Source organism: Chanodichthys erythropterus, chromosome 10 (genome assembly GCF_024489055.1).
Source record: "Chanodichthys erythropterus isolate Z2021 chromosome 10, ASM2448905v1, whole genome shotgun sequence".
NCBI classification, from domain to species: domain Eukaryota; kingdom Metazoa; phylum Chordata; class Actinopteri; order Cypriniformes; family Xenocyprididae; genus Chanodichthys; species Chanodichthys erythropterus.
The window spans coordinates 4,592,329-4,617,097 of record NC_090230.1 but is presented as its reverse complement, the minus strand read 5'-3'; the positions used below and the strand labels follow the sequence as shown (position 1 = coordinate 4,617,097).

At 42.1% G+C, this 24,769-nt stretch overlaps 2 protein-coding genes and 1 long non-coding RNA gene across 8 annotated transcripts in view; 1 reads left to right on the top strand and 2 right to left on the bottom strand.

The window, feature by feature from the left end:
* Positions 1-1,082, bottom strand: part of mark1 (MAP/microtubule affinity-regulating kinase 1) — a 63,248-nt gene extending 62,166 nt beyond the window's left edge. For 2 of the 5 annotated variants that reach the window (XR_010896058.1, XM_067395866.1), the window contains exon 1: positions 521-1,082. Coding sequence is in view for 4 of the 5 variants with exons in the window: in XM_067395866.1 (XP_067251967.1) it covers positions 521-571 (51 nt within the window). In the remaining variant the exon portion in view is untranslated. The remainder of the gene's footprint in view (positions 1-520) is intronic. The other 3 variants (XM_067395864.1, XM_067395865.1, XM_067395862.1) reach the window with 2 other exon arrangements.
* LOC137027624 (uncharacterized) lies at positions 677-21,646 on the top strand. Its single transcript, XR_010896059.1, has 3 exons — positions 677-775; positions 1,889-1,978; positions 21,564-21,646. It is a non-coding gene; the product is annotated as an uncharacterized lncRNA (long non-coding RNA).
* ptk7a (protein tyrosine kinase 7a) overlaps positions 13,836-24,769 on the bottom strand; it is a 37,005-nt gene continuing 26,071 nt past the window's right edge. The window contains exons 8-20 of one of the 2 annotated variants that reach the window (XM_067395860.1): positions 22,936-23,072; positions 21,850-21,985; positions 21,554-21,685; positions 20,089-20,238; positions 19,774-19,918; positions 19,507-19,634; positions 17,142-17,342; positions 16,907-17,056; positions 16,515-16,744; positions 15,515-15,595; positions 15,268-15,419; positions 14,925-15,103; positions 13,836-14,832 (exon numbers count right to left, since the gene is read on the bottom strand). In XM_067395860.1, the coding sequence (XP_067251961.1) occupies positions 14,672-14,832; positions 14,925-15,103; positions 15,268-15,419; positions 15,515-15,595; positions 16,515-16,744; positions 16,907-17,056; positions 17,142-17,342; positions 19,507-19,634; positions 19,774-19,918; positions 20,089-20,238; positions 21,554-21,685; positions 21,850-21,985; positions 22,936-23,072 (1,982 nt within the window). In that variant the 3' untranslated portion in view covers positions 13,836-14,671. The remainder of the gene's footprint in view (positions 14,833-14,924; positions 15,104-15,267; positions 15,420-15,514; positions 15,596-16,514; positions 16,745-16,906; positions 17,057-17,141; positions 17,343-19,506; positions 19,635-19,773; positions 19,919-20,088; positions 20,239-21,553; positions 21,686-21,849; positions 21,986-22,935; positions 23,073-24,769) is intronic. The other variant, XM_067395861.1, reaches the window with a different exon arrangement.

Genomic DNA, 24,769 nt, shown 5'->3' with positions numbered 1-24,769 from the left:
TCCAGTATTTTTTCTACATCCCTTTTACTGCCATTAAAACTGTATTTAGCATATTAACTGTTCATCCCAGAACACCTCATTAAGTAAACTTTAAAGTAGGCCTATCGAGCTTATTACATATTAATTACAATGCAGTTACATGTAAACAGTATTGAAATTAGTGCCAGGACACTGAAGCATGAGGTGGGACAGCCTGCAGTGGGTCTGATGATGGGATAACAATATGATGATGATCATCAGTGGGCTGAATGGTTAACATGCCTATCGGAAGGCATCACATACACCTGAACCATTCTATATAGCTATGGTATAACGTTAGCTCTATTAATAGCTTTAAATCAACACTGAATATGACTATCAAATCTTCAGGAGGCAAAACGAATATTTATTCAACCAATCCGGCTTATTAAACCCCTAAAGCTTTTGTAAGCGTCAGCTAAAACACAAGGAGGCAAACGAGCACAAATGCATTATAATCATGAATATTCATGCAGACTGATACATTTTATCATTCACTTACATTCTCGGCGTCGCGCTCGTTCACGGTGGGCAATGGCGTTCTGGTCGACATCTTGTGTTTACAGGCCGCTCGCTCCAGCACCGGCGCTCGGTACAGCAGAGCAGCGGACCCGGGGTTAGGGAAGATAACGTGGAAGATACGAATATCCGATCCCCCTTCACACCGGCATGTCTCCTGGCCTTCAACCTACAATGCGGCGGCGGCTTTCCGGACTATAACATGCACATATCCAGGAGCGGCCCGCGTCAGCCGCGGGTGAGATAGAGACAGAGCGAGCGCGACGCTGCGGATGCGCGGACAGGACGAGTGTGTGCGTGTGTGTGTGTGTGTGTGTGCGCGCGTGTGTGGAGCTCAGGCTCCTGCATTGATCCACCCTGATAGAAACACACACACACACAGACACGGAGGGGGAGGACGATAATAGCGCTCAGTGTTTCTGTCGTAAAATGATCAATGCATATACAGCTATTTAGATGTCTATAGCGCGTATTTACTATAAATAATTAATTTTATAATATCACTTGCAGATGCTTTGTCACGACAGGCCCAATATTGCCAAATTATTTGAGACTACGTAGTGTGTAGGAAAAGGGCATGAACCTACACTGTTGCAATGTTCTTCACTGTCTCTTAAAAGAAGAAGCACACCTTAATATGCTTGTCCACATTTGATCTACATCACCACCTAACGGCTTTAAAACAGTACTGCAAAAAAAGTATAATGTTCGATATTGCACTAACATGTAAGAATAACCAAAATAACTTAACTAAATGTCTCGACCATGTTTCATTTAAATTATATTTTGTAAACACCTTAACTAGATTTTGAACAAAACATCCTCCACACCGCGAGAGGGAGCCAACAAATGAGTTTTAGAAGTGTGCAAAATTTTAGTAGAAATAAAACCATATAAAGATGCTGATTTGGGAATAGCATATTAGAATACTAATCTTATTATTTCTGCCTAATAACAAAATAATATTAAAAAAAGGGAAAACATCTATATTATAATTAAAGTGTTAGTTCACCCAAAAATGATAATTCACCATAATAATGTACCAAATCTAACTCGTATAAATATTAGCCTACAGTAGTATAGCAAAATACTATACATACATTTATAGGTAAAATAAAACTGTACCCATTTTGTGATTCAACACGCTGATTCATGCTCCAAAGCTTCATGAAGCAGTGTTTTGAAATCGGCCATCACTAAAGTCGTTATTTTGTTTTTTTGGCACACTAAAAATATTCTTGTCGCTTTATAATATTAATATTGAGCCACTGTACTCACATGAACTGATTTAAATATGTTTTTAGTACCTTTATGGATCTTGACAGAGGAAATGTCATTGCTCCCTATGCAGACCTCAAGGAGCCATCGGATTTCAACAAAAATATCTTAATTTGTGTTCCGAAGATTAACGAAGGTCTTACGGGTGTGGAACGGCATGAGGGTGAGTAATAAATTACAGAATTTTCATTTTTGGGCGAACTAACCCTTTAAGTTTTAGCAATGTTTTGCAAACATTTATTGTTTCGTCAGAATATACAGCTAATTTTGCAGGGCTGTTAAGAGAGCATAAAAGTGCAGCCTGATGATGGTGTAGTTATGGCATCTACCACGTCATCAGTGAAATGACTCTCAAACAAGAACAAATGTAAGCTGTGTCCCAATTCAGGAGCCGCGCATGAAAGGGGAGGGGTTTTGGAGTGGAGGGTTGCCAGCAGTAGGTCATTTGGGTACTTTATGCATACTCTTTAATGAGTACTTTCAATTTGGACAGTTCTTTTCACATACTGTTTTTTGCCTACCTTTTTTTCCATGTTGAACATTCTTTAGTGTGTCCTCATTTAAATAATTTCCACCCAAGGCATACGCAAAATAAATGGTTGGCGCCTGGTTGAGTTAGTTAGTAGCTGAAACCAAGTGTGCCAGACATCTTCTTGAAAAGTGAAGCCAAAATGTTTCCATCGCCCCCATGTGGCTGAATGCAGTATAGCTCATAAACCCCGCCCTCTCCATGTAATCTAATGGGACATCAGACAAACTAAACAATCAAATTACACTTCAAATGAATTTTTTCAAAAGATTAGTTAGAAAGTAGGAAGAGTAAGAAGAGTAGTTTTTCCCCTGCGTTCCATTCGGAAGGGCTCATCTCCATGCCCTAATCCCTTCAAAGGGTTTACCCTCCGGAGTGAGAGCTTTGAAGGGATGAAGGTGTCACAAAACTACACCCTTCTGCGTCATCTTAATGAGACAATCAAGGCGTACTCTTTGTATCAAAAACATGTGAATGGACTGATGAAGGTAGCTGTTAAGTATTTTTGTTGAAGTAAAATGTCATTTTGACCATAATAATGTACCAAATCTAACTCGTATAAATATTACAGTCGTATAGAAAAATACTCTACATACATTTATAGGTAAAATCAAACTGTACCCATTCTGTGATGCCAAACTTCCCTGTGCAAAGGATCATGGGGGCCTGAAGTGTCCATCAGTTGTACCCTTCGAAATCATTCATTCCAAAGGGCCCTTTGAAGTGGTCAGTTTTGAACACTTTGTTTTGAAACGACCCTTCGATATGGTGGCCATGATTGTTTTCACTCTGAAGTGCTCTTCGGAGGGCGATATATCCCGTTTGGAACATACCGTTCATCACACTGATGTAAGCTTAAGTGTTTGTTTTTTTAAAATAAGTTTAGTTTTAGTTATTTAATGCTATAAAATCGGGGGTGTGACATCATGATTGACAGCATCTCTGAGGAACCAACAGACTTTTTTCGGGATCTTCAGGAGGAGATTGGAGCTTCAACTTTAATTTTTACATTTGAAGAGTTTATTTGCAAAAACAGATAACTCAATTTTTATGAATTCTCACAAATCATGTTTTTTTTTATTGTGCATTCCAAGTAATATCAATCAAACTGCAGTTGGGTTGTTTTGATTAAAGGTTCTCTAAGCGATCCTGAGCGGAGTAACTTCCTGTTGACATTCAAAGTTTTGTCAAACAAAACAGATGCTGTTTCTCAATATGCATTCTTCAGCGATCTTGCGTCCTTGTGTTCTTGCTCTACGTCATCATCAACGGTCTGTTACATTCAAGATCACTTAAAGGTGCTCTAAGCAATCCTGGGCGGAGTAACTTCCTGTTGATGTTTGAAGTGTTGTCAAACAAAACAGATGCCTGTTTCACACATACTCCGTTTGCAGTGCGAAAGCGGTGCGTGTTGCAGAATGTATGCGTTGCAGGAGCAGCACGCCTTATTGTGCTTTCACACATGCCACGTTTGCAGTGCGCAACTGATCCGTGGCTGAACATCATAAACACAACATTTACTTATATTCATTTCAAATCCAAAAGTTATTACTGAACATTGTCAGCATTGCAATTCTCTTACGATACACTCCTACATAAATGACACGTTTAAACACACATTTAAACGTTTTATTCAATTCATTAGTTTATATTTATATAAGGTAATACTTTAGATCCATATATTACGTTGCTCAAGCATTTTGCAAAACATATAAACAGGCTAGCCTATATGTTAAAACCACAACATTTTAAATTAAAACTACAATAGACAAAAATAGCCGAATCTCGTCTTTCGCTTTTAAATCTTTATACAAGAAATCCTGCAGGTCATAAAGAACTTTTGTTCCCTTTCGATACTTCACTCGTACTGCGTATGGGGAAAAGTCTCCCTTTTTCCCCGTCACTGAAGCCTTTTTCAATAACGCAGTGTAACTGCACCGTCATTGGTTCACTCATAGACAAGTTGTTGAACCAATGACGGCGCGGCATAGCCGCGCGGCCTATGGCGAGAAAGCACACAAACTTTCCCGCCGAAATGGGCGGAGTAAAGGGCTATATAAGCAGGCGTTTCACCATAGGATTTCAGTCCTTTCTCCTTCAGCGACGACAACGCATCTCCTCGCTGATCTCCGTCTGAAGCCAGAAGAAGCTCGCCGCCGTCTGAAGAGGCCCCGTAGCGGAACCCAGCTGAACTCACCGGTCGGAGACAGCGCTGGTGCCCTCGCTGACTGCCGCCCCGAGCGCCGTCCTCGAGACGCCTGCCTCCCGCTTACCGCTTCCGGCCGCCTTCTCAGCGTGTCTCCTGCCGCCATCCTGCGCGCCCATTGAGAGCTTTTCCCGCGGCTTATTTCCGCTCTAAGAGAGCGTTGCTGCAAATGCCGCGCCACTCTTGTGGCACGTGCAGAGCCCCTCTGCACGATGACGAAGGACACAGCGAGTGTGTCGCGTGCCTGGGCAAGTCCCATGCCGACGGCGCACTCGCTGGAGCCTCATGCCCGCACTGCGAGAGCATGAGCCTTGGTTCTCTGCGCTCGCGGGTCGCCTTCTTCACTGAAGTCGATCTCGCCGCTCGCGCCCTCGCGCCCAGGAAGAGACAGCGGGGTAGAGCGACTCAGCGCCCGGACTCCATGTCTCTTGCGGCTTCCGAAGCGGAAGGATGGGCTGGTGAGCCGGACGAGGGCTACGAGCATTTGCCTCCCCTGGATGAAGCGGTGGCAGCTCACCTCTGTCCTCCCGCGGCTGTGGGATGGAAGACCAAAAGAGCTCTACCTTCTGCAGGCCAAGCTGCTTCGGCGCTTCACACCATGGCCATCTTCCAGGTGTTCCAGGCCAAACTCCTCCACTCCTTGGACGAGTCCGGCATTGATGCACCTGCCTTCAAGGATCTCCGCAGCGCCACCGATCTAGCCCTGCGGGTCATGAAGGCCACTGCCCAGGCCATCGGTCGTTCCATGGCCAGCCTGGTTGTGCTTGAGCGCCATCTTTGGCTCAACCTTACGGAAATCAAGGACCTGGATAAGACGGCCTTTCTAGACGCCCCGGTCTCCCCTTCCGGTCTTTTTGGGCCAGCGGTGGATGGTTTCACCGAGCGCTTCACAGCGGCGCAGAAGTCGTCTCAGGCCATGAGACACTATCTGCTTCTAGCCGCCCCAGGACTGCGCCGGCTCAACAGACCAAACCTGCCCCATCCACCTCTCAAGCAGCACCGCCTAAGGAGCATCGTCAGCGCCCTCGCCCTGCTAAGCGCCAATCCTCCTTCCCGAGACGCCAGGGACCCCGGCCCAAGATTGTGCTGGACCCGGTGACTCGGAAGACGTCCTGATCCAGCAGGAAGGAAGAGGGTCGGGGAATGTCCCGTTGCGACCGGACCACCCCAAAAGCTCCCTCGTGCAGTCTCCCCTCCGCCTCGTTTAATTCCGGGCGTGGGAGAAATGCTCTGTGTTGTAGCTGGGCCCACACATGTTGCGCCCAAACAAAACGCTGTTTTCATGGCGAACACTATTTTACTTCCTCAAAAAGAGAGCAAATTTCCTCTTCCACCTCCCTCGGTGTACGGCCCCCTACCCGGCGGCCTGTCATCCGACATCATTCAACCCCTTGTCACTCGGGCCGAGGCCTGGCAGGCCATCCCCAACGTGTCAAGCTGGATCCTCGGGATCATAACGCAGGGCTACTCGCTCCAGTTTGCACGACGGCCCCCTCGCTTCGGCGGGGTGCTTCAAACCTTGGTGAACTCGGACGACGCTCTCGTCCTCCGGGCCGAGGTAATGACCTTACTGAAGAAAGGGGCTATAGATATAATTCCCCCTTCAGAGAGCGAGTCAGGCTTTTACAGCCGTTACTTTCTGGTCCCCAAGAAGGATGGCGGCCTCAGGCCCATCCTAGATCTCAGACTTTTGAATTGCTCCCTCATGAGACAGAAGTTCAAAATGCTGACGCTGAAGCAGATCCTCACACAGATTTGTCACGAGGACTGGTTCTGCTCGCTGGATCTGAAAGATGCATATTTTCACATCCAGATAGCCCCCCATCACAGACGATTCTTGAGATTCTGTCTCTGGCTCCTTGCACTTTTACCAAGTGCATGAACGCAGCGCTTTCCCCTCTGAGACAGATGGGAATCCGGGTTCTGAACTACCTTGACAATTGGCTCATTTTGGCCCATTCGCGAGCCGAGCTGGAACGCCACAGATCGGTGCTCCTCAGCCGTCTTCAATGCCTGGGTCTCAGGGTCAACCTTGCTGCTCCCCAGCCAACACATTTCGTTTCTGGGGGCAGTTTTCGACTCAGTCCGCATGACGGCACTGGTCTCGCCAGAGCGCGCCCTGGCAATACAGCAGCTAGCGGCTTCCGTCAAGAACAAAGCCTATCTTCCTCTGAAGCTCTTCCAGAGGCTCTTAGGGCTGATGGCTTCCACCTCCCGAGTTCTACAGCTCGGCCTTCTTCGGATGCGGCTGCTGCAATTCTGGCTGAAGTTCCGGGTCCCTCCACACGCCTGGCAGCACGGCCGCTTGTGTCTCAAGGTCAATCGGGCCTGTCTTTCATCCCTGAAACCTTGGATGAACCCTGCTCGGTTCAGTCTTGGGGTACCCCTACAGGCGGTCTCACGAAGGATGGTGCTCTCGACGGATGCATCCAACTCAGGTTGGGGGGCTCTGTACGAGGGCAGACCGGCTTTCGGCTCGTGGTCCCACGAAGAGAGCAATCTTCACATCAACTGCCTCGAAATGTTGGCAGTGATAAAAGCCCTGCAGGCGTTTCAGGTTCACTTGGCGGGACGCCACGTCCTAGTCCAATCGGACAGCATGACTGTGGTGTCATACATAAATCACCAGGGCGGTCTCTCGTCCTGCCGCCTATGCGCCCTGGCGAAACGTCTTCTGGAGTGGGCACTGCCAAGGCTTCAGTCGCTCAGGGCGACTCACATACCTGGCAATACCAACCTGGGTGCAGATATGCTATCACGGAGCAACGTGCCCTCAGACGAGTGGATGCTCCATCCCCAGAAGGTCCTCAAGATTTGGGAGTTCTTCGGGAAGGCAGAGGTAGACCTCTTTGCCTCAGAAGACAACTGTCACTGCCCAACATATTTTTCAAAGAAAGTCAATGCGCTGGCCCACACCTGGCCCAGCACACTCCTTTACGCATTTCCCCCGATCGCACTGATCCCGCAGGTCATCAGGCGAGTCAGGGAAGACAGACACAGAATCCTTCTAGTTGCCCCGCTCTGGAGGAGCCAGACTTGGTCCTCAGAGCTGTTCAGGCTCTCCACGAGAGCCCCGTGGCCCATTCCTCTGAGACGGGATCTCCTCTCTCAGGCAAACAGAACAATCTGGCACCCCCAGCCAGGGCTCTGGGCTCTACACCTCTGGTCCCTCGATGGGAGCCAACTGACCTCCCCAGGGACGTACTAGATACCATATCTCAGGCGAGAGCCCCGTCCATGAGACGCCTCTACGGCCAGAAATGGTCGGTCTTTGTTGATTGGTGTTCCACACGCAACATAGACCCCGTGAAGTGTGACGTATCTCTGATACTGTCTTTCCTCCAAGAGCGTTTAGACCTGGGGCGCACCCCTTCAACGCTCAAAGTATACGTAGCAGCCATTGCAGCGTTTCATGCTCCTATTGCTGGACAGTCAGTGGGTCGAAACAACCTTGTGGTATGTTTCTTAAGGGGTTCTAGGTGATTAAATCCTCCTCGTCCCCTTACTGTTCCCACTTGGGACCTTTCTTTGGTCCTTAGGGCTCTCAAGGGTAACCCCTTTGAGCCGCTGAGTTCAGCTGACCTCAGGCCTTTAACCCTGAAGACCGCTCTGCTGCTTGCACTAGCATCGGTCAAGCGTGTTGGCGACTTGCAGGCCCTCTCCGTGAGCCTTGCGTGCCTCGAATTTGGGCCTAACGACTCTAAGGTCGTACTGAAACCCAGGCATGGCTACGTCCCCAAAGTGCGCTCTACTCCGTTTAGAGCTCAGGTCATCTCGCTTTCTGCTCTTCCTCCCTCTGCGGATGAACAGGAGCTGGAGTTACTCTGCCCTGTTAGGGCATTGAGGACGTATGTAGAGCGATCACAGCCTTTCAGGCAGTCAGATCAGCTTTTTGTTTGTTTTGGTGGCCGCACCAAAGGGTCTTCGGTCTCAAAGCAACGTCTTTCGCGTTGGATAGTCAACGCGATTAATCTCTGTTACTCCTCCTTGGGCATTGAATGCCCCATAGGAGTTAGGGCCCATTCCACTAGAGGAATGGCTTCCTCCTGGGCCTTGTCTAATGGAGTTTCCATTAAGGACATCTATAAAGAGGCCGGCTGGTCCTCGCCATCCACTTTTGTCAGGTTCTATCATCTGGACATTCCGACCTTACAAGCTCGGGTCCTCTCGGTGTAGTGAGGCGGCCTCTTCGAGTTGCGCCTCTCGCCTATTCAGGAGTTATCTCCTTTTGTAGTGTAACTAGGGTTAACGACGGCTTTGGCCTTCTTGCTTGCTCTCTTGGTCCCCTCTCAGTGTCCAAAACTAGTTATGTCGTTCCCTGCTGTGGCATGGCGCGGTTGAATTCTTTCCCCATACGCAGTACGAGTGAAGTATCGAAAGGGAACGTACTCGGTTACTAACGTAACCTCGGTTCCCTGAGATACGGAACGAGTACTGCGTTACTTGCCGTGCCACGAGGCTGCGGCTTCAGAATCGTCGCTTCAGTCGATTGGAACTGAAATCCTATGGCGAAACGGCTGCTTATATAGCCCTTTACTCCGCCCATTTCGGCGGGAAAGTTCGCGCGTTTTCTCGCCATAGGCCGCGCAGCTATGCCGCGCCGCCATTGGTTCAACAACTTGTCTATGAGTGAACCAATGACGGTGCAGTTACACTGCGTTATTGAAAAAGGCTTCAGTGACAGGGAAAAAGGGAGACTTTTCCCCATACGCAGTACTCGTTCCGTATCTCAGGGAACCAAGGTTACGTTAGTAACCGAGTACGTTTTTCCACCTCCATGAAGACACAAGTGCTATCCATTATGCCTCGTTTATCTCCTTGTTTTTACTTGCTTTACCCGAGGCAAAAAGCCATGTTGACTTTGAAACATTGTAGACTTTAATTATATGCATCTATGGTGAAATGACTAGATTTTTCGCGTCAATACATGTTTATTTTAATGCGAATAATGCGCTGTCGCTTTAATTCAGCGCGGTGCAGCACAGTAAAATCTGTCGACACCAACAGCCGATGAAACTGCTTCCCATGCCTTTTCCTTCGCATTCAAATCTTTGTACAATACATTCTGCAGGTCATGTGAATTTTATGTTTTTCCACCTCAACGATGAGACGAGTGTCATCCATGTCACCTTGTTTTTGAATAGGTTGGTTTAGGTCCGCCTGTCACGTCATTGCCTGCTGGGATACGAGTTTCCCTCAAACGATGGGGAAAAACATATCTGATCGCATTATGCAAGTAAACACTGTTCATTTTTTTTAAATAAAATAATTGTTTTGAAAAGATACAACTGAACTGTGAAATTGAAATGTTTCCTTTTGGCATGAATAGCTTGTTGCTGGCATGGCGTTAAATCATTAAAAAAAAATCTAGGTAGTTTAAATGTGCATAATTTCTTTTTTTTTTTTTTTTTTTTTTTATACAATTTCAGGTCAATCCATGTTCATTTTGCCCACACACAATGTGCTGTAAACAATCGCCGGGTAGGGGGCCGTACACCGAGGGAGGTGGAAGAGGAAATTTGCTCTCTTTTTGAGGAAGTAAATTCCACCGCTCCTGGAACGCAATGACGGACCGCAACCGCGTGCAGTGTGAACGCTCTAATCCGTTAAAGGGGCTATATGTAAGATTTTTTCTTTAATACAGCATAAAAATACCCCAATATGTTTGCAGATATTTAGGAAACATGCCAAGTTCACCTACTTGTTTCTCAGAAAAACAATGCTGCAGCCAAATATTCTACTTTGAAAATGTGCGTTCCATGTCTGAATGTCTGTTTTTTGTTTTGGTCTGTGCGAAACCTCGTGCTGTAGTTTATCCAATAGTATTTTAACATCACAGGTTGCCAGTTGGCGGAAAACACCGCGTATTACAACCATGGAAACCAGCAAACGAACTGGGTTAGAGAATCAGGCAATAATGTCAGCTGCGCGTTCTCTCTTCTCGGTCACGGTGAAGTGACACACACCCGCGCGGGCGCCTCCTCTCTCTCGTCTCATTTGCTCCGGTAAGTAGTGCTTGTAATGCGCATAATTTTAGTCATTCCCGCAGGTTTCGCAGTCACACCAAAAGCGCGCGCACCACTGAGCAGTGGAGCGGACAAGCCACGAACAGAGACAGAAGTCAAACAGAGTCACAAGTACCAAAATGAGTGGCTTACTGAGCTTAAACTGTCAAATACATATAAAAGTATGTCAAAACCCGCAGCACACGCAATTTTGTACACAGATAAACACTGTCAGTTTTTAATAATTAAATAGCTAAGAAAGTGAACTCATGTCGTGTGTAACATTATTGGGTCCGTTGAACACCGTTCATAAACTCTTAAAGGGACAGCAGTCCAATATTCCTGCTGCTGTCTGTCATGTTAATCAAAGAACAAAAGACAAAGAAAATCACTTTCTGCTCTTGACTGAATACGTTGTATAACTTTAATGGTAAGAATTATTTGCAATAAAGACTACAGAAATTAAGGTAACCAATGCAAAATAACACAATGTGTTATTTTACATTTGATTACTTTAATTTCTGTAGTATTTCTTACCTGAATAAAAACCCAGTTAACCCAAAAAACTTAGTTTCATAGCTCTTTATTCTATTGCATTTATTTGAGCTGTTTATATTTTATTACTGACTTTTACTTGTTTTTTTATGAAAATAAAACTCTGCATTGAAGAAAAGTACATTTTTGTTTGTCATTTATAGTGCTTAGAAAGAAAATCGTAATCGGCAAAAAAATAGGATCTGCCGATCTCACTAAAAAAAAAGTCGGAATCGGCCAAGAAAATTGCAATCGGTGCATCTCTACTAAAAAGCCTCTGAATCCATCTAAATATGTTTATGAACAACAGCATATCAAAACAGATACATTGCAGTTTTAAAATCTTACAGTGTTTAAGCTTACAGCTTACAGTGTTTAAGTCTCCTCAGCTTTCATTGTCAATTGCGCTCTCTATTGTTGCTGGCAACCATATGCTGTAAAAGCTGGCAACCCGCGTCTTTGAACGAGGGGGCGGGCCAAACAATATTTTGAATTTGGACTGCAGTACCTATTTTGAACACTGGGTGTCATTATTACATAGAGCCCCTTTAACATGGGTGCGTAAAAAAAATAAGCAAAGCATACGCACTGCAGACGGATTATGTGTGAAACAGGCAAGAGGCTAGCTAGACCCTCCCTCCACCTCCTCCTCCCCTCCCATCCGTGCTTCCTGAAACAGTCATGAACGCGCATTTAAAATCATTCTTGTCGGTTATTGGCTGGAGCGTGTCTATTATGATTCGTGGTCCAGGCATACCCTGCGTTCCATTCGGAAGGGCTCATCCCTATGCCCTAATCCCTTCAAAGGGTTTACTCTCCGGAGTGAGAGCTTCGAAGGGATGAAGGGTGTAGGGGTCAAAAAAAACTCTTCTTTTGGAACGCACTTCTGCGTCATCTTAACGAGACAATCAAAAAGGAGTAAATTGTGTAAGCTGCTCCCTTTGTTTAGCGTTAGTTTATTTATTTATTTATTTATTTTAGGTTTATCGCATGTAGGCTATATTGTGTCTATGTATTTTAAATATTTGAATGGACTGATAATGGGAGCTGTAAAGTATTTTTGTTGAAGTACAATGTCGTTTTGACCATAATAATGTACCAAATCTAAATATTACAGTAGTGTAGAAAAATACTATACATACATTTATAGGTAAAATCGAACTCCTATAACCTCCATACCCATTCTGTGACTTCAAAGAACTTCCCGGTGCAAAGGATCATAGGAGCCCGAAGTGTCCATCAGTTGTACCTATGGTTGTACCCTTCGAAATCCTTCATTCCGAAGGGCCCTTTGAAGTGTCCAGTTTTGAGCACTTCGGTTTGGAACGACCCTTCAACATGGCGGCCATGATTATTTTCACTCCGAAGTGCCCTTCGGAGGGCGATATATCCCGTTTGGAACGCACCGACAGACTGTGGGTCCAGGCTGCACCAGTTTGTTTTTATTGCCGTTTTCGGAGCTTGTGGCGACTACAGAGACCGCGTTTTTTACAATGTGTTCAGGGGACAGGCAACTAGCGGATAGTCAGGAGATGTTTGCTGTAGCCTATGTGACAAAAAATGTTTTGGCCTAAAAACGCGTGACATCGCTTAGAGGAACTTTAAGTAATAATAACTATAAAATACAGGTAAATTAAAAAATTAAAGTTCATTGAAATTATAAATCCTCGATCACTTTTAGTCAGCTTTGACAAAACTTCCCTCAGCTAGCGCGTCTTTTTGAAGTAACTAGAAGCCTTATCACCTGACTTGAATACTGTGCACTGATTCGCTAAAACAGACTTATCGGTTTCTGTACACAAACAACAAGGGCGCTTGTCGGCTTCTGCAGTAAAACTTGAACTTGCGATGCCTGACAGTGGACAACCCGGCTTTTCTGACAAAATGGATTTAGGGTACAGAACGTGCTATAATAAACAGAACGAGAATAATAAACAGCACTTAGTTCATTTTTTTTTAAATGCCGTTTATCGGTTTTTGCTAATGAACTCTTCATTTGTTGTACAGTTGTTCTGCTTTAAACTGTACTAACCGTTTCTGCGGGAGTGTGGGCAGGGCCTTGTTCCTGCGGCTCCACTTCACACTCACTACCGCGCAGACTCAGGCTTCAAGATGTCAGCGCCCTATATGGACATATGAATAATTTTTTTTACACTTTTGAGAGAATAAAGGTGCGTCGTCCATCTTTGTTACAGCCTATGGTTGAAACTTGCCGTTATGGTACGGGGTGGGACATTTCCCAAACACGCTTGACCAATCACAACACACTGGCCCAGCCAACCAATTAGAGCACGCTACGCTTTTTGGAAGGAAGGGCTTCCAAAGGAGAGCGTTACTGAGACTGGGAAGTGGTGATGGGAGAAACAAAGCTTTTCAAAGGTTCGAATCAATTGAACCAACTGCTCTCAGCTAGACTGGTCAAAAAGAGACTATTAACAACTTTTATTCCTTTTGATTATACTAATGTCTCATTAAAACCTCTACAAATTGACAAAACTAATCGGAGATCAGGTAAAAACCATAGACAATTATTCAGTGGTTCACCTCATCACTGTTAGCGATCTCAGTGAATCTGCATGATTCATGGATTCACAGAGATGCCCCCCCACGGATTCAAAACAAAAGATCTGTAAAGGTTTCAAAGCTTCATAAAGCAGTCTTTTGAAATCTTCCATCACTACTGGGAAGAGAGGAGCTGCAACAATGTGGGAAAAAATATGATACAAGACTTTGTAAAAGGCCCCCTTTAAATTTTAATTGTTACATTTGGTAAAAAACATTTACATAACATGAAATCAAGCTTTGTTAAAAGTGAAGTTTTATTGCAACAGCAGAGTATGCGACAGAAATCTTTGTTCACTTTTTTTTTCCCCCAGAGTCAAGAATACCTCTGGATTTTTATAGAAACTGATATGTAACGTGTGGGTAGCAATTACAAGATAAAACACTCTTACTAAGCAATAAAACACTATAAATGTTTATATATATATATATATAAAAAAAAAACATTCAAGGCATTTCCAAGTCGTAACATACAGCATACTAAAATCAAGACATCCTTCATTTTACAGGCACTTGAAGTTTGATCTTAATGACAAAGTCATCTTATAAACATGGTTTTCTCAACAGTTGTTTCTGAGTACTTCTGAATAATATAAAAAGGCTTAACTCATGAACATCATAAAAAAGTCATATAAACAGTACCTTTCTGTACATTGAACAAACAGGACCTTTTAAATAAATTAAGAGGCTCCCGAGACAATCCTTCTAAAATATAAAATTGGTCAGTGCATGGTTTGGTATTACAAACGCACTATTTTACTACATTTCTTCGTTTTGAGTGTGCAAACTCAAACTGAGAAGTGATAGGGCAGCTTTTTGTACAAACCCCATTAAGAACCAAATGTTTGAGGAACCTTCCAAAACATTTTATATATATATATATATATATATATATATATAAGGAAGAGATGGTTGAAAATAAAACAAGTCTTTTTTTCTTTCCTCGAGACAAGACACTTGAATCGGAATTTTTGGGGTGGACAGTTTTTACATCATGGCTTGAAGGACGATCCAATTCTCTCAGACTTTACTTTCAGAGGGTAGCTCACTGAGGGCGGTGGTGATGTCGCTGAAAGACAGTCTGTCTTTGGGGCTGGCGGCCCAACAGCGCACCATCAGCTTGAACACCCGAGATGGACACCCCTGAGGAGGAGACAACTTCAGCTTCCCTTCCTGCAGAGCTATAGAGACACAAATAAAGAAAGTCAGAAACAAAACATAACCATAAGCCAATATGTAACCCATCTCACTTTTTTGTGAGGCCATCCTGTACCTTCTAGAACTTTGTCATCAGATAGGTCAGCGTACGGCAGCTCCCCAAAGTTGAACACCTCCCACATGAGCACTCCAAATGACCACACATCCGTCTTGGTGGAGAAATCATCCTCAAAGACGGCTTCAGATGGGAGCCAACGCAGAGGAATCCAGGATTGGCGATAGTGGTAGTACTCACTGTGAAACACATAAACGCAAAAGGAAAAAAACAATGACAACTTTGTCACCACAAGGGGGAGCAGTGTGCATGAAACAAGCATGTGAATAATAATTACAGAAGGCTTTTTGCTCATTTAATAAAACAAAGTTCTGAACATAGCTCTGTTTGTATTTAATTATACCTGTTGTAGACATCTTTGCTAAGGCCCAGAGCAGACACTTTAATCTGTCGTTTGGAAGAGATGAGACAGTTGCGTGCAGCCAGGTCTCTGTGGACGAAGCGCTGATTGGATAGGTGTTCCATCCCTCGAGCGATCTGCAGACACACCGACACCTGCGTGCAAAAAGGCAGAGAGTGAGTGTGTTTTGTCCTGGTGTGTGTGTGTGTGTGTTTGTTTATATGAGAGACTACAGACAGTTAGTTATTACCTTTTGTTTGGTGCTGAGCGGCTGGACTTTGACTTTCTCATCTTTGCTCTTAGACACTCTCAGGTACTGCTTCAGATCACCCTGAAAATAACACACAGCAAAATGAAACAAGACCAGGAGAGACAAAAAAAATAGAAAGACAAAAACAGACAGACAGACAGATGATAGATAGATAGATAGATAGATAGATAGATAGATAGATAGATAGATAGATAGATAGATAGATAGATAGATAGATAGATAGATAGATAGATAGATAGATAGATAGATAGATAGATAGATAGATAGATAGATAGATGAGACAAAAAATAGACTAAAATACAGATGGATAGACAAAAAATGGAGACAAAAAACAGACAGACAAATAGACAAAAATAGACAGATGGACAGACAAAAAAACAGACACACAGACAAAAAAGATACAGACAGATAGAGACAAAAAATAGAGACAAGACTGATAGACAAAAAAGAGACAGACAGACAGACAGACAAATAGACAAAAATAGACAGACGGACAGACAAAAGACAGACAGACGGATAGATAGACAAGACAAAAAACAGACAAAGACAAAAAATAGACTAAAATACAGATAGACAGACAGAGACAAAAAATAGAGACAGACAAAAACATAGACAGACAAATAGACAAAAAATAGAGACAGACAGACAAAAACAGAGATAGACAGACAAAAAAATAGAGAGACAAAAAAATAGACAAATAGACAAAAAATAGAGACAGACAGATACATAAACAGACAAAAAATAGACAGACAAAAAATAGAGACAGACAGATACATAGACAGACAGATAAAAATATAGACAGACAGACACATAGACAGACAGAGAAAAAATAGACAGATAGACAAACAGACAAAAAATAGAGATAGACAGACAAATATACAAAAATTAACAGACAGGTAGGTTGGATGGATATAGTGATGAAGGGATGAAGTGACAGAATAGACAAATAGACAGAAATTAAGTAATGAGCTCATGTTACCATGTCACTGTACTCCAGGATCATGTAGTGCGGCTCCACTTCTCTGCAGATGCCCAGCAGACGAGCGATGTTAGCGTGGCTGAGCTTAGCAAACATGTCACATTCGCGACGGAAATCCATCTGCATTTGCTCGTCACGTGCTTGTAGACTCTTTACCAGCACAACGGTCTCCTCCTCATCTTCACTGGCCTTTGCTTTAGCCAGCAGCACTTCTCCAAACTCTCCTTTACCTACATGAGGAGAAAATGTAGATTGAATCCTTTTCTGCAAAAAGGCACGTGACCACAATGCATACCGTAGGGTAAATGCAAATGTGCCCTAGTTTGGCTAAACACGTGTGATCTGACATTCAAGATGTAGGTCTCTGGTTTGGGGATTGTTTATTATTTTACCCAACATCGTGATGGTGTGCAGGTTGTTTCGGGGGAAATGGAGCTTGTCGTGACTGCTGTGGCGTTTGTTGTTTCCGGTGGCAGCCATGTTGGTAAGCGCCACCTCCTCCTGGATCTCTGCTGTGGTGTGGCCATTTTGTTGTACGTCCCCTATGGGTTGATCAGAGAACTGTATCAGAGAACTGAATGTATTTAGTCATATAATTGCATGCTAACAAAAGGTAACACCACACACCGTTGAGACATTCCACCTCTTGCTCATCTCCGTCCTGTCCCTTTTGGAGTCTCTTAGCATTGCGTCTCTGCTTGCAGTAAAACATGAGACCCAGCACGATGATGATGTAAGCAACTGCCGCCCCCACCGACAGACCAATAGTCTGAATCATTTTGTAAGGGGTCTTTTCATCATCTGCTAATGAGTGCTGCACTGGTTTTTCTGTAGATAACCACACACACACACAAAACACATACCTTAAACACCAGGTTTTTAGATAGAGAAGCAGTTTCATTCCGGAATCCCTTTTGATCCCAACTTAAATAGTCTCTTTATAGGAATCAAGTGACACACTGGCATGAACATTCAATTAGGATCTAACAGTCCTGAACTCTCACAAAAACACACAAAAAACAATTTCATGTGCCTCTCCTTTCTCTGAAGTCACCACCGCCACTAGACTTAAAGCATTTGTAATTCAACGTAATCTGGAAATTGAGTTGGTACGTCGGAGACCAAAATGAGTTAAGTGGGAACTTTCAAAGTGCCTGTCCATTTGAAACCATTTTTTCAGTATTTATCAGGTTTCAAAGAAGCATAGAGTGCCAAAAAGAAAGGGAAAAAAAGGAGGGGGCGGGGGGTGGCTTGGTGGAGACAGCAGAACAAGAACTGGTTTTTAAAGGATTAGAGCAAATATAACCGTTATTTGGCATGTTTAACTAGCAGGACATGGTCCCATAGAGTGCTGTAGTGATGATGTGTTTTTGTCTATTTGTATTTGGACTATTGCATAAAATAAGTGGATTAAATAAAATAAGTTGCTGCTAGGAGGAGACACCGCAGAGAAGAGCGCATGGTAGAAGTGAGAAAATGTTTTCCACTGTACATTTGTGTATATGAAGAGTTTGGTTCCAAAACACGATAAACGCCATTTTTTAAAAAAAATTAGTTTCCGCCAAAATCAGTATTGTATCTGGTCGGTATTGAAAAGTAATTTTTTCGTGTTGTGTTATTCTGTCATGTTTTCTCCCTTTCTTTCCAAAACGTGTTGAACGCCAGTCTCCTTTTTCTGCAGAATGCGATATATCCGCTCAACCAATCACAGTGCACCATTCCACACATTGTAAACAGTAATGCCGGCGCTCTGAATACACCCGGCATCCTAGTTTTCCTTATCTGCTTTGTACTTTAATGTTTTTATAACCAAAAGATGCTATGTGAAAGTTTGAAACAGAAAATAGTGGTTTTCATCTTGCCACTTTCTTGGTAAAGAAAACACCTTTTTACTCAAATGAGTAAAAATCAAATTTAATCAAAATGGAGTTATAGCCTTTGGAACCAAACTCTTCATATATATATATATATATATATATATATATATATATATATATATATATATATATATATATATATATATATATATATATATATATATATATATATATATATATATATATATATATATATAAATATAATCGACCCGCCCCTGATGACCGTCAGCTCTGCTTATTTGCAACCCAATGCTAATTTTCACTCCTCTTGTAGATTGCATTGGTCATGAGATGACTGCGTCTGTGTTCTTTAATTTGCGCGTCAGCAGTAGATCATGTGCAAAACTTGCCACTCCCATCGGTGCATTTGTGGAACTGTGCTCTCACGCTAATTTGCCCCATTTAGTAAATCTGGCCCTAAATGCACATGTAAATTAAAACAGTTGGTGATGCCAGAGGGTTTGTACGGAAGAGGATTAGGGCCATGCAATAATAAAAAAATAAAACCATCTCGAGATTAAAGTTGATAAATTTCGAGAAAAAAGTCAAGATAAAATGTTGAGAATAAAGTCATCAAATTACGTGAAAAAGTCGCTAAATTATGAAAACAAATCCGTTAAATTTGGAAAAAAAAGTCAAGATAAAATGTTAAGAAAAAAATTATGAGAAAAAAGTAGTTAAATTATGAGAACAAATTCGTTAAATTATGAGAAAAATGTTGTTAAATTTCTAAAAAAAGTTGAGATAAAATGTTGAGAATAAACTCATTAAATTATGAGAAAAAAGTCGTAATTTAACAAATTTGTTTTCGTAATTTAACAACATTTTTCGCATAATTTAACGAGTTTTTTCTCAACATTTTATCTCGACTTTTTTCTCGAAATTTAACTTTAATCTCGAGATGGTTTTATTTTTTTATTATTGCTTGGCCCTAATCCTCTTCCGTAGGTTTGAAATAAACCTCAAATTTGGCATGACAGGTGTTGAGACCCTGTGCCAAATTTTAAAACCATTCCAACTTTAGGAACTGCAATGGACACTCATCTAGAAAATAACCAAACAAACAGATTTGATGGCTCATAATTATTGAAGAATGTGGAGGGTGTCAGACTCACCCACAACGTAGAGCTCTGCCGAAGTGTGTGCAATGTTACAGCTGTTTCCTGCAATGCAAGTGTAGCTTCCTGTGTCCTCCGTGCTGACATCATGAATGACCAGAGAGCCATTGGGCATCTTCTGGAATCTGAATTGTGTGATCAAGAAGATTCAGAGTAATCAAGAATGAGTAATCAAGAAGATTCAGTGGCTTAAGAAATGTTCAAATGATCCTGCTTCAGTTTGAACTCAAGAAAGACAAACTTTTGACAATGTTTGTGATTTACCTGCTCTTGTCTGCCTCCAGAAACTTGTCTTTTTTCTTCCACTGGATAAAGGGAGGAGGGTCTCCAGTGGCCTGACAGTGAAGTACTGCAGTGTGCCCCTGATATACTGTGGTATTCTCTGGCTTGAGCTTAAATGCCACGTAAACTAATGAATGGGAAAGGAGTTAGAGCAAATGGAAACAAAAAGGAGACAAAAACATGGAGGTCAAGGGATGTTTTCAAGGAAAACAGAAATACATTAATTAGTTCATTTCAACACCACAGCTGGCTGTGGTTTATATAAGTCATGTGAACCCAAACTTCCATCCTCTGTACCTGCGACTGTAAGCTGGACAACGGCTCTGATCTCTCCCTGCTGATCATTGGTGGCCAGGCAAGTGTAGTTGCCTGCGTCGGCCCTTGTGACTGTAGTGAAGTGCAGTGTGCCCCTCTGCTGCTCCACCCACACTGGGATATCACTGCCATCTGCAAGGGGTGCCAGAGACACAGACACACATCTAAATCAGAATCAACTTTTTCATCACCAGTTGTTTTCAATTTCAAGGACACACAATTTCTTAACCAAGCAGTCCAGTTCAGTCATTTCACAGTAATTTATAACCTAAATATGATTTGTGCTTACACTGATTCAAGATTCAAGTCAACTGTCACAATATATTTATATATCAAATACATAAAGCTGACTGAATGCAGAGAAGGGATCTTGCTGCTAAATCAGATATGATAGTTTCAGCTTCAGATGAAAATAATCACTGGACCTGCAAAAGTTTGCTAAAAAGTGACACTTTAAGAGATTAAAAAAAGTTATTTTTAAAAGGTTATTTGGAGTTTACATGCACATAAACTAGACATATAGTTTAGCCTTGTGATTAAGGTTGTGTAACAAATACATTGGCTTCATGTGGCTTATAGTTAATGTGATGAACTGCGTTTGTGGTTACACTATGAACATGTTTCACCCAATTGTTACGAATCACAGTGTGTCAAAATTGTTTAAATAATTTTAGTTTTTTTAAATGTTCAGCTTGAAAATCATGACTTGTTTGACAGAATTTGTTTTGGATCCACTGTATATAAATATTAGGATATTAAAGGGTTAGTTCACACAAAAATTAAATTTCTATAATTCAGTACTCACCCTCATGTCATTCCAAACCCGTAAGACCTTCGTTCATCTTCGGAACACAAATGAACATCTTTTTGATGAAATCCAAGAGTTTTTTTATTTATTTTTTATTTCCCATAGATAGCAACGAAATGACCACATTCAAGGTCCAAAGAAGTAGTAAAGGCATGATTAAAATAGTCAACGTGACTACAGTAGTTCAAACTTAATCTTAACAGATAAGTAATCAACAAGATTACTTTTTGTGTGCAAAAACAAGAGGAAAAGAGGAAAAATGGTTGAATAAAGTCGTTATTTTTGTTTTGGTCCACAAAAAGTATTCTTGTCGCTTCATAACATTAAGTTTGAACCACTGTAGTCACATTGACTATTTTAACCATGTCTTTACTACAACTCTTGACCTTGAATATGGTCATTTTCATTGCTTTTTATAGGAGATTAAAAAACCTCTTGGATTTCATCAAATATATGTTAATTTGTGTTCCAAAGATGATCATAACTCTTACGGGTTTGGAATGACATGAAAGTGAGCAATTAATGACAGATATTTAATTTTTGGGTGAACTAACCCTTAAAGGTTTAGGTTTTATTTCACATTAATTTTGGCAGCTGTTGGGGTAACATTTCACAACGGTAGTAAAGTTGCAACTTTACTTCTCTGCAGACCTGTTCTGATCCAGCGGATGGTGGGAATCTGCCGGCCCTTGGCAGAACACTGCAGATTTCCTTCCTTATTGAGCTCCAGGCACTGGTAGGCCTGTGGTGTCGGTGTGAACTTCAGACGCTCTGAAACAGATATCGTAACAGCAAACACTTGGTGAGAAGTGCTCTGCAAAGCACAGCCCCCAGAGGCTTTTATATAGAGGCATAATATCAGCCGCCATGACATCCAGACAAATGGCATCAACCCACTACAAAACAACCAACAGCACATAACAAATGTTCCTTACCGAGCACATAGACCCGCGCCTGGGCATTAAGTTTTCCCGCCTCTGTTCTGCTCTCACAGCTGTACAGATGGCCATCATACACCTCCACATTATTTATACGCAAAGTTCCATTGGAGAAGAGCTTGAAGCGAATGTCCTTTCCAAAACAAAAAGAGAGTGCGTGTGTGTTTAGCGCATTCAAATAAAAACACTACATGATGACTGCATTTTTGTGCTGTTGAAAATCCTTTACCTAATTTGGTGTTTCCAGTCAAAAATGACCGGCCTATGAAAAATTGCTTTCATTGTGTCATGTTATTGCCAAACAATGGATTCAATTTGTTTAAACTCAAGGTTTTTTTTTTAGGTTAATAAGCTTGAGTGAACTTTTTTCACTTAAAAGTTCAAATTTCATAAGGTCAAAGTCAAAATGGCAAACAGGACGTTTGGCCGACTATGGCAAAATTAAGTACTCAGCATGACCCAAGGAATCTATTAAGACCAGTTTCGATAAAATAGGCAAAACTAATAAAAAGCTATTTGCATTTTGGGGCATATTTGTACCTTTGGGGCATGATGCCAACCACACTTACCGAGTTTCGTAACAATACGCCAATGCGTTCGTAAAACATAGCATTTGACGACAATAATTTTTAAATGGCAGATGCCCAAAATGGGCGATATGATATTTTTCACATCTCCTTACCACTAGGTGGCACTATGTAAAAACTGTGCAGGTATCTTCAGGTCATGGCTGTCATAACACACAAGTTTGTGTTATGGCACAAACTTGTGTGTTATGACACACAAAGACAAAAATGGTCAAAAATTGTTATACCCTGTGTAACCAAAGTCAGTAAGTTTTAGTCCAATGCGATAACATTTCAGGAAAAAGATAATCCTCTCAAGGCCAATACCCATATACACGACATGAGGTTTAATATTTGCTGTGCAGCAGAGTATCATCTTTCCCAAGTAGAAAAAAAAAATAAAAAAAAAAATCACATCTTCATTTTCAGAGACATCAAAAGGATTCACTGGCCTCAGGACACTGTTATAGATCGCATTACAAATATGATAGCAGCATGACATCACTGTCCCACTCACCTCTGCGGTGATTGGCTGCATGTTCCGATACCATGTGACCTCGGGTTCAGGTGTGGCGCGCGTATGGCAGTGCAGGTACCCTGCGCGCCCCTCCTCCAACTGACTGTCCACAGGTTTCTGGATCCACTCCGGTTTGGCTGTACATGCAAAGCAGATGTTCAGGATCATGGACAAGAGTTTAAACATCATCACGTCACAGTATTTCAGCAGTAATCTGGTAAAGGAATATTCCTTTTTTTTTTCTTCTTGGAACAAAAATAAGATGAAACTGCACAGCAAATGTGATTGACTGGATAGTGCAGAACAAGTTTGTTTACTTGCACCCAATGGACAGTGCGGTGCAGACTATAATGATAACATTTTAAAAATCATTCTAAATTTAAATTTAAAAAGTGTAGCAGAGTCCACACCACAATCATAGAGTTGAAATTAGTTTCAGCTAAAATTTTTAAAGTGATGAACGATAAAAAAAAAATTGACAGCCAATCAGAATCCATCCAACATCAAAGAGTTTGAGCATTTAAAAAGGCAGACGACAAAATTGCAGCACACATTTATAACAGCACAATTGGCTTGGACGCTAATATAGTTATCATTATAGTTATCATTCATGGTGTAAATGGTCTTTAGTCTGCTCAGACTGATGCAATAAAATCACTTACCAACCTGTCTGAATAAACTTATATCCAATCATTCAACTCTGCTAAAAAAAGTAAATCTGGTTACTTCAGCTGACGAGTCTCTAAGGGAAGTTTTTCAACTGAGAATAGTAATTTATTTAAAGTCCTGAAAGGTCCTATTGTGTCACGCTAACAGACTTTCTTGTCTTGGTGTCGAAGATCACCAACAGGACTTTATTTCATAAGGTAGTATTAGTCATTGTGAAGAAAATTAGTTGGAATGTGAGATATTCAATAGAGTATAGTACGGCCCAAAAAAATATGCTTCTGAAATGCGCAAATTAAATTCTTCAAGCAGCACAAGCTCCTTTTTTTGCCATGTTGCGTGCTGAAATGTGTCAGGTCTGTGTTGCATTCTTAGGCCATGTTTACACCTGGTATTAAGATGCATTTTGGTAAACCAGATCACAAGTAGACGAGGGAGACACATTCCCGTTTATACCTGATCTTTCAGTCCATTTCTTTTGTCCACTTTCAACCACTTCTGTCCTGATTTCTTTGAGGGGAGGGTCTATGGGCGCTTAAATGTATGGATTTTTTCAGATCTTTCGATGTAATAGACAAAATATGCTTGCGCAATTTACATATGAACGTGACCAGAGATGATGGAAAAACATACAGAGAGCATCGGCTTTCATTTTGGCTCTGACAGCCGCAAGATCACGCCGAATGCTGCGAGTGCGTGTAAGAAACCAGGAACGGGGAGAGAAGTCAATGCGTGTCTGAATCATACCTGAATAAAACAAAAGGGGAAATTAAACTTAAGGTGATGATACATGGGGCAACTTGGTATGTTTTTTGTCTTCAAACCAAATTTGAGTCTTCAGCCATGTTTACACATTAGGTCAGTTGTTGGAGAGTAGGCAGCCTTTTGGGAACACATTTTTGAACACATTAGACCAAATGAAAACACAAAACTACTCCTTAAAAGCATTCAAAGACATTTTAGACTACCTCTGAAAGTGGTCAAAAGTGGACAAGCTCAAAACGAATCTTAATACCAGGTGTAAACAGGGCCTAAGTGTTGTATTAGCACATGCATTCCTTTCAGGTGAACAACGTTAATAGCACAGCATCAGTTTAAAGAGACAAAACAGACATTTGAAAGAAAATCTGTCCCCACCTTGCGTACACTAACAGAAGAACGCAGTTTA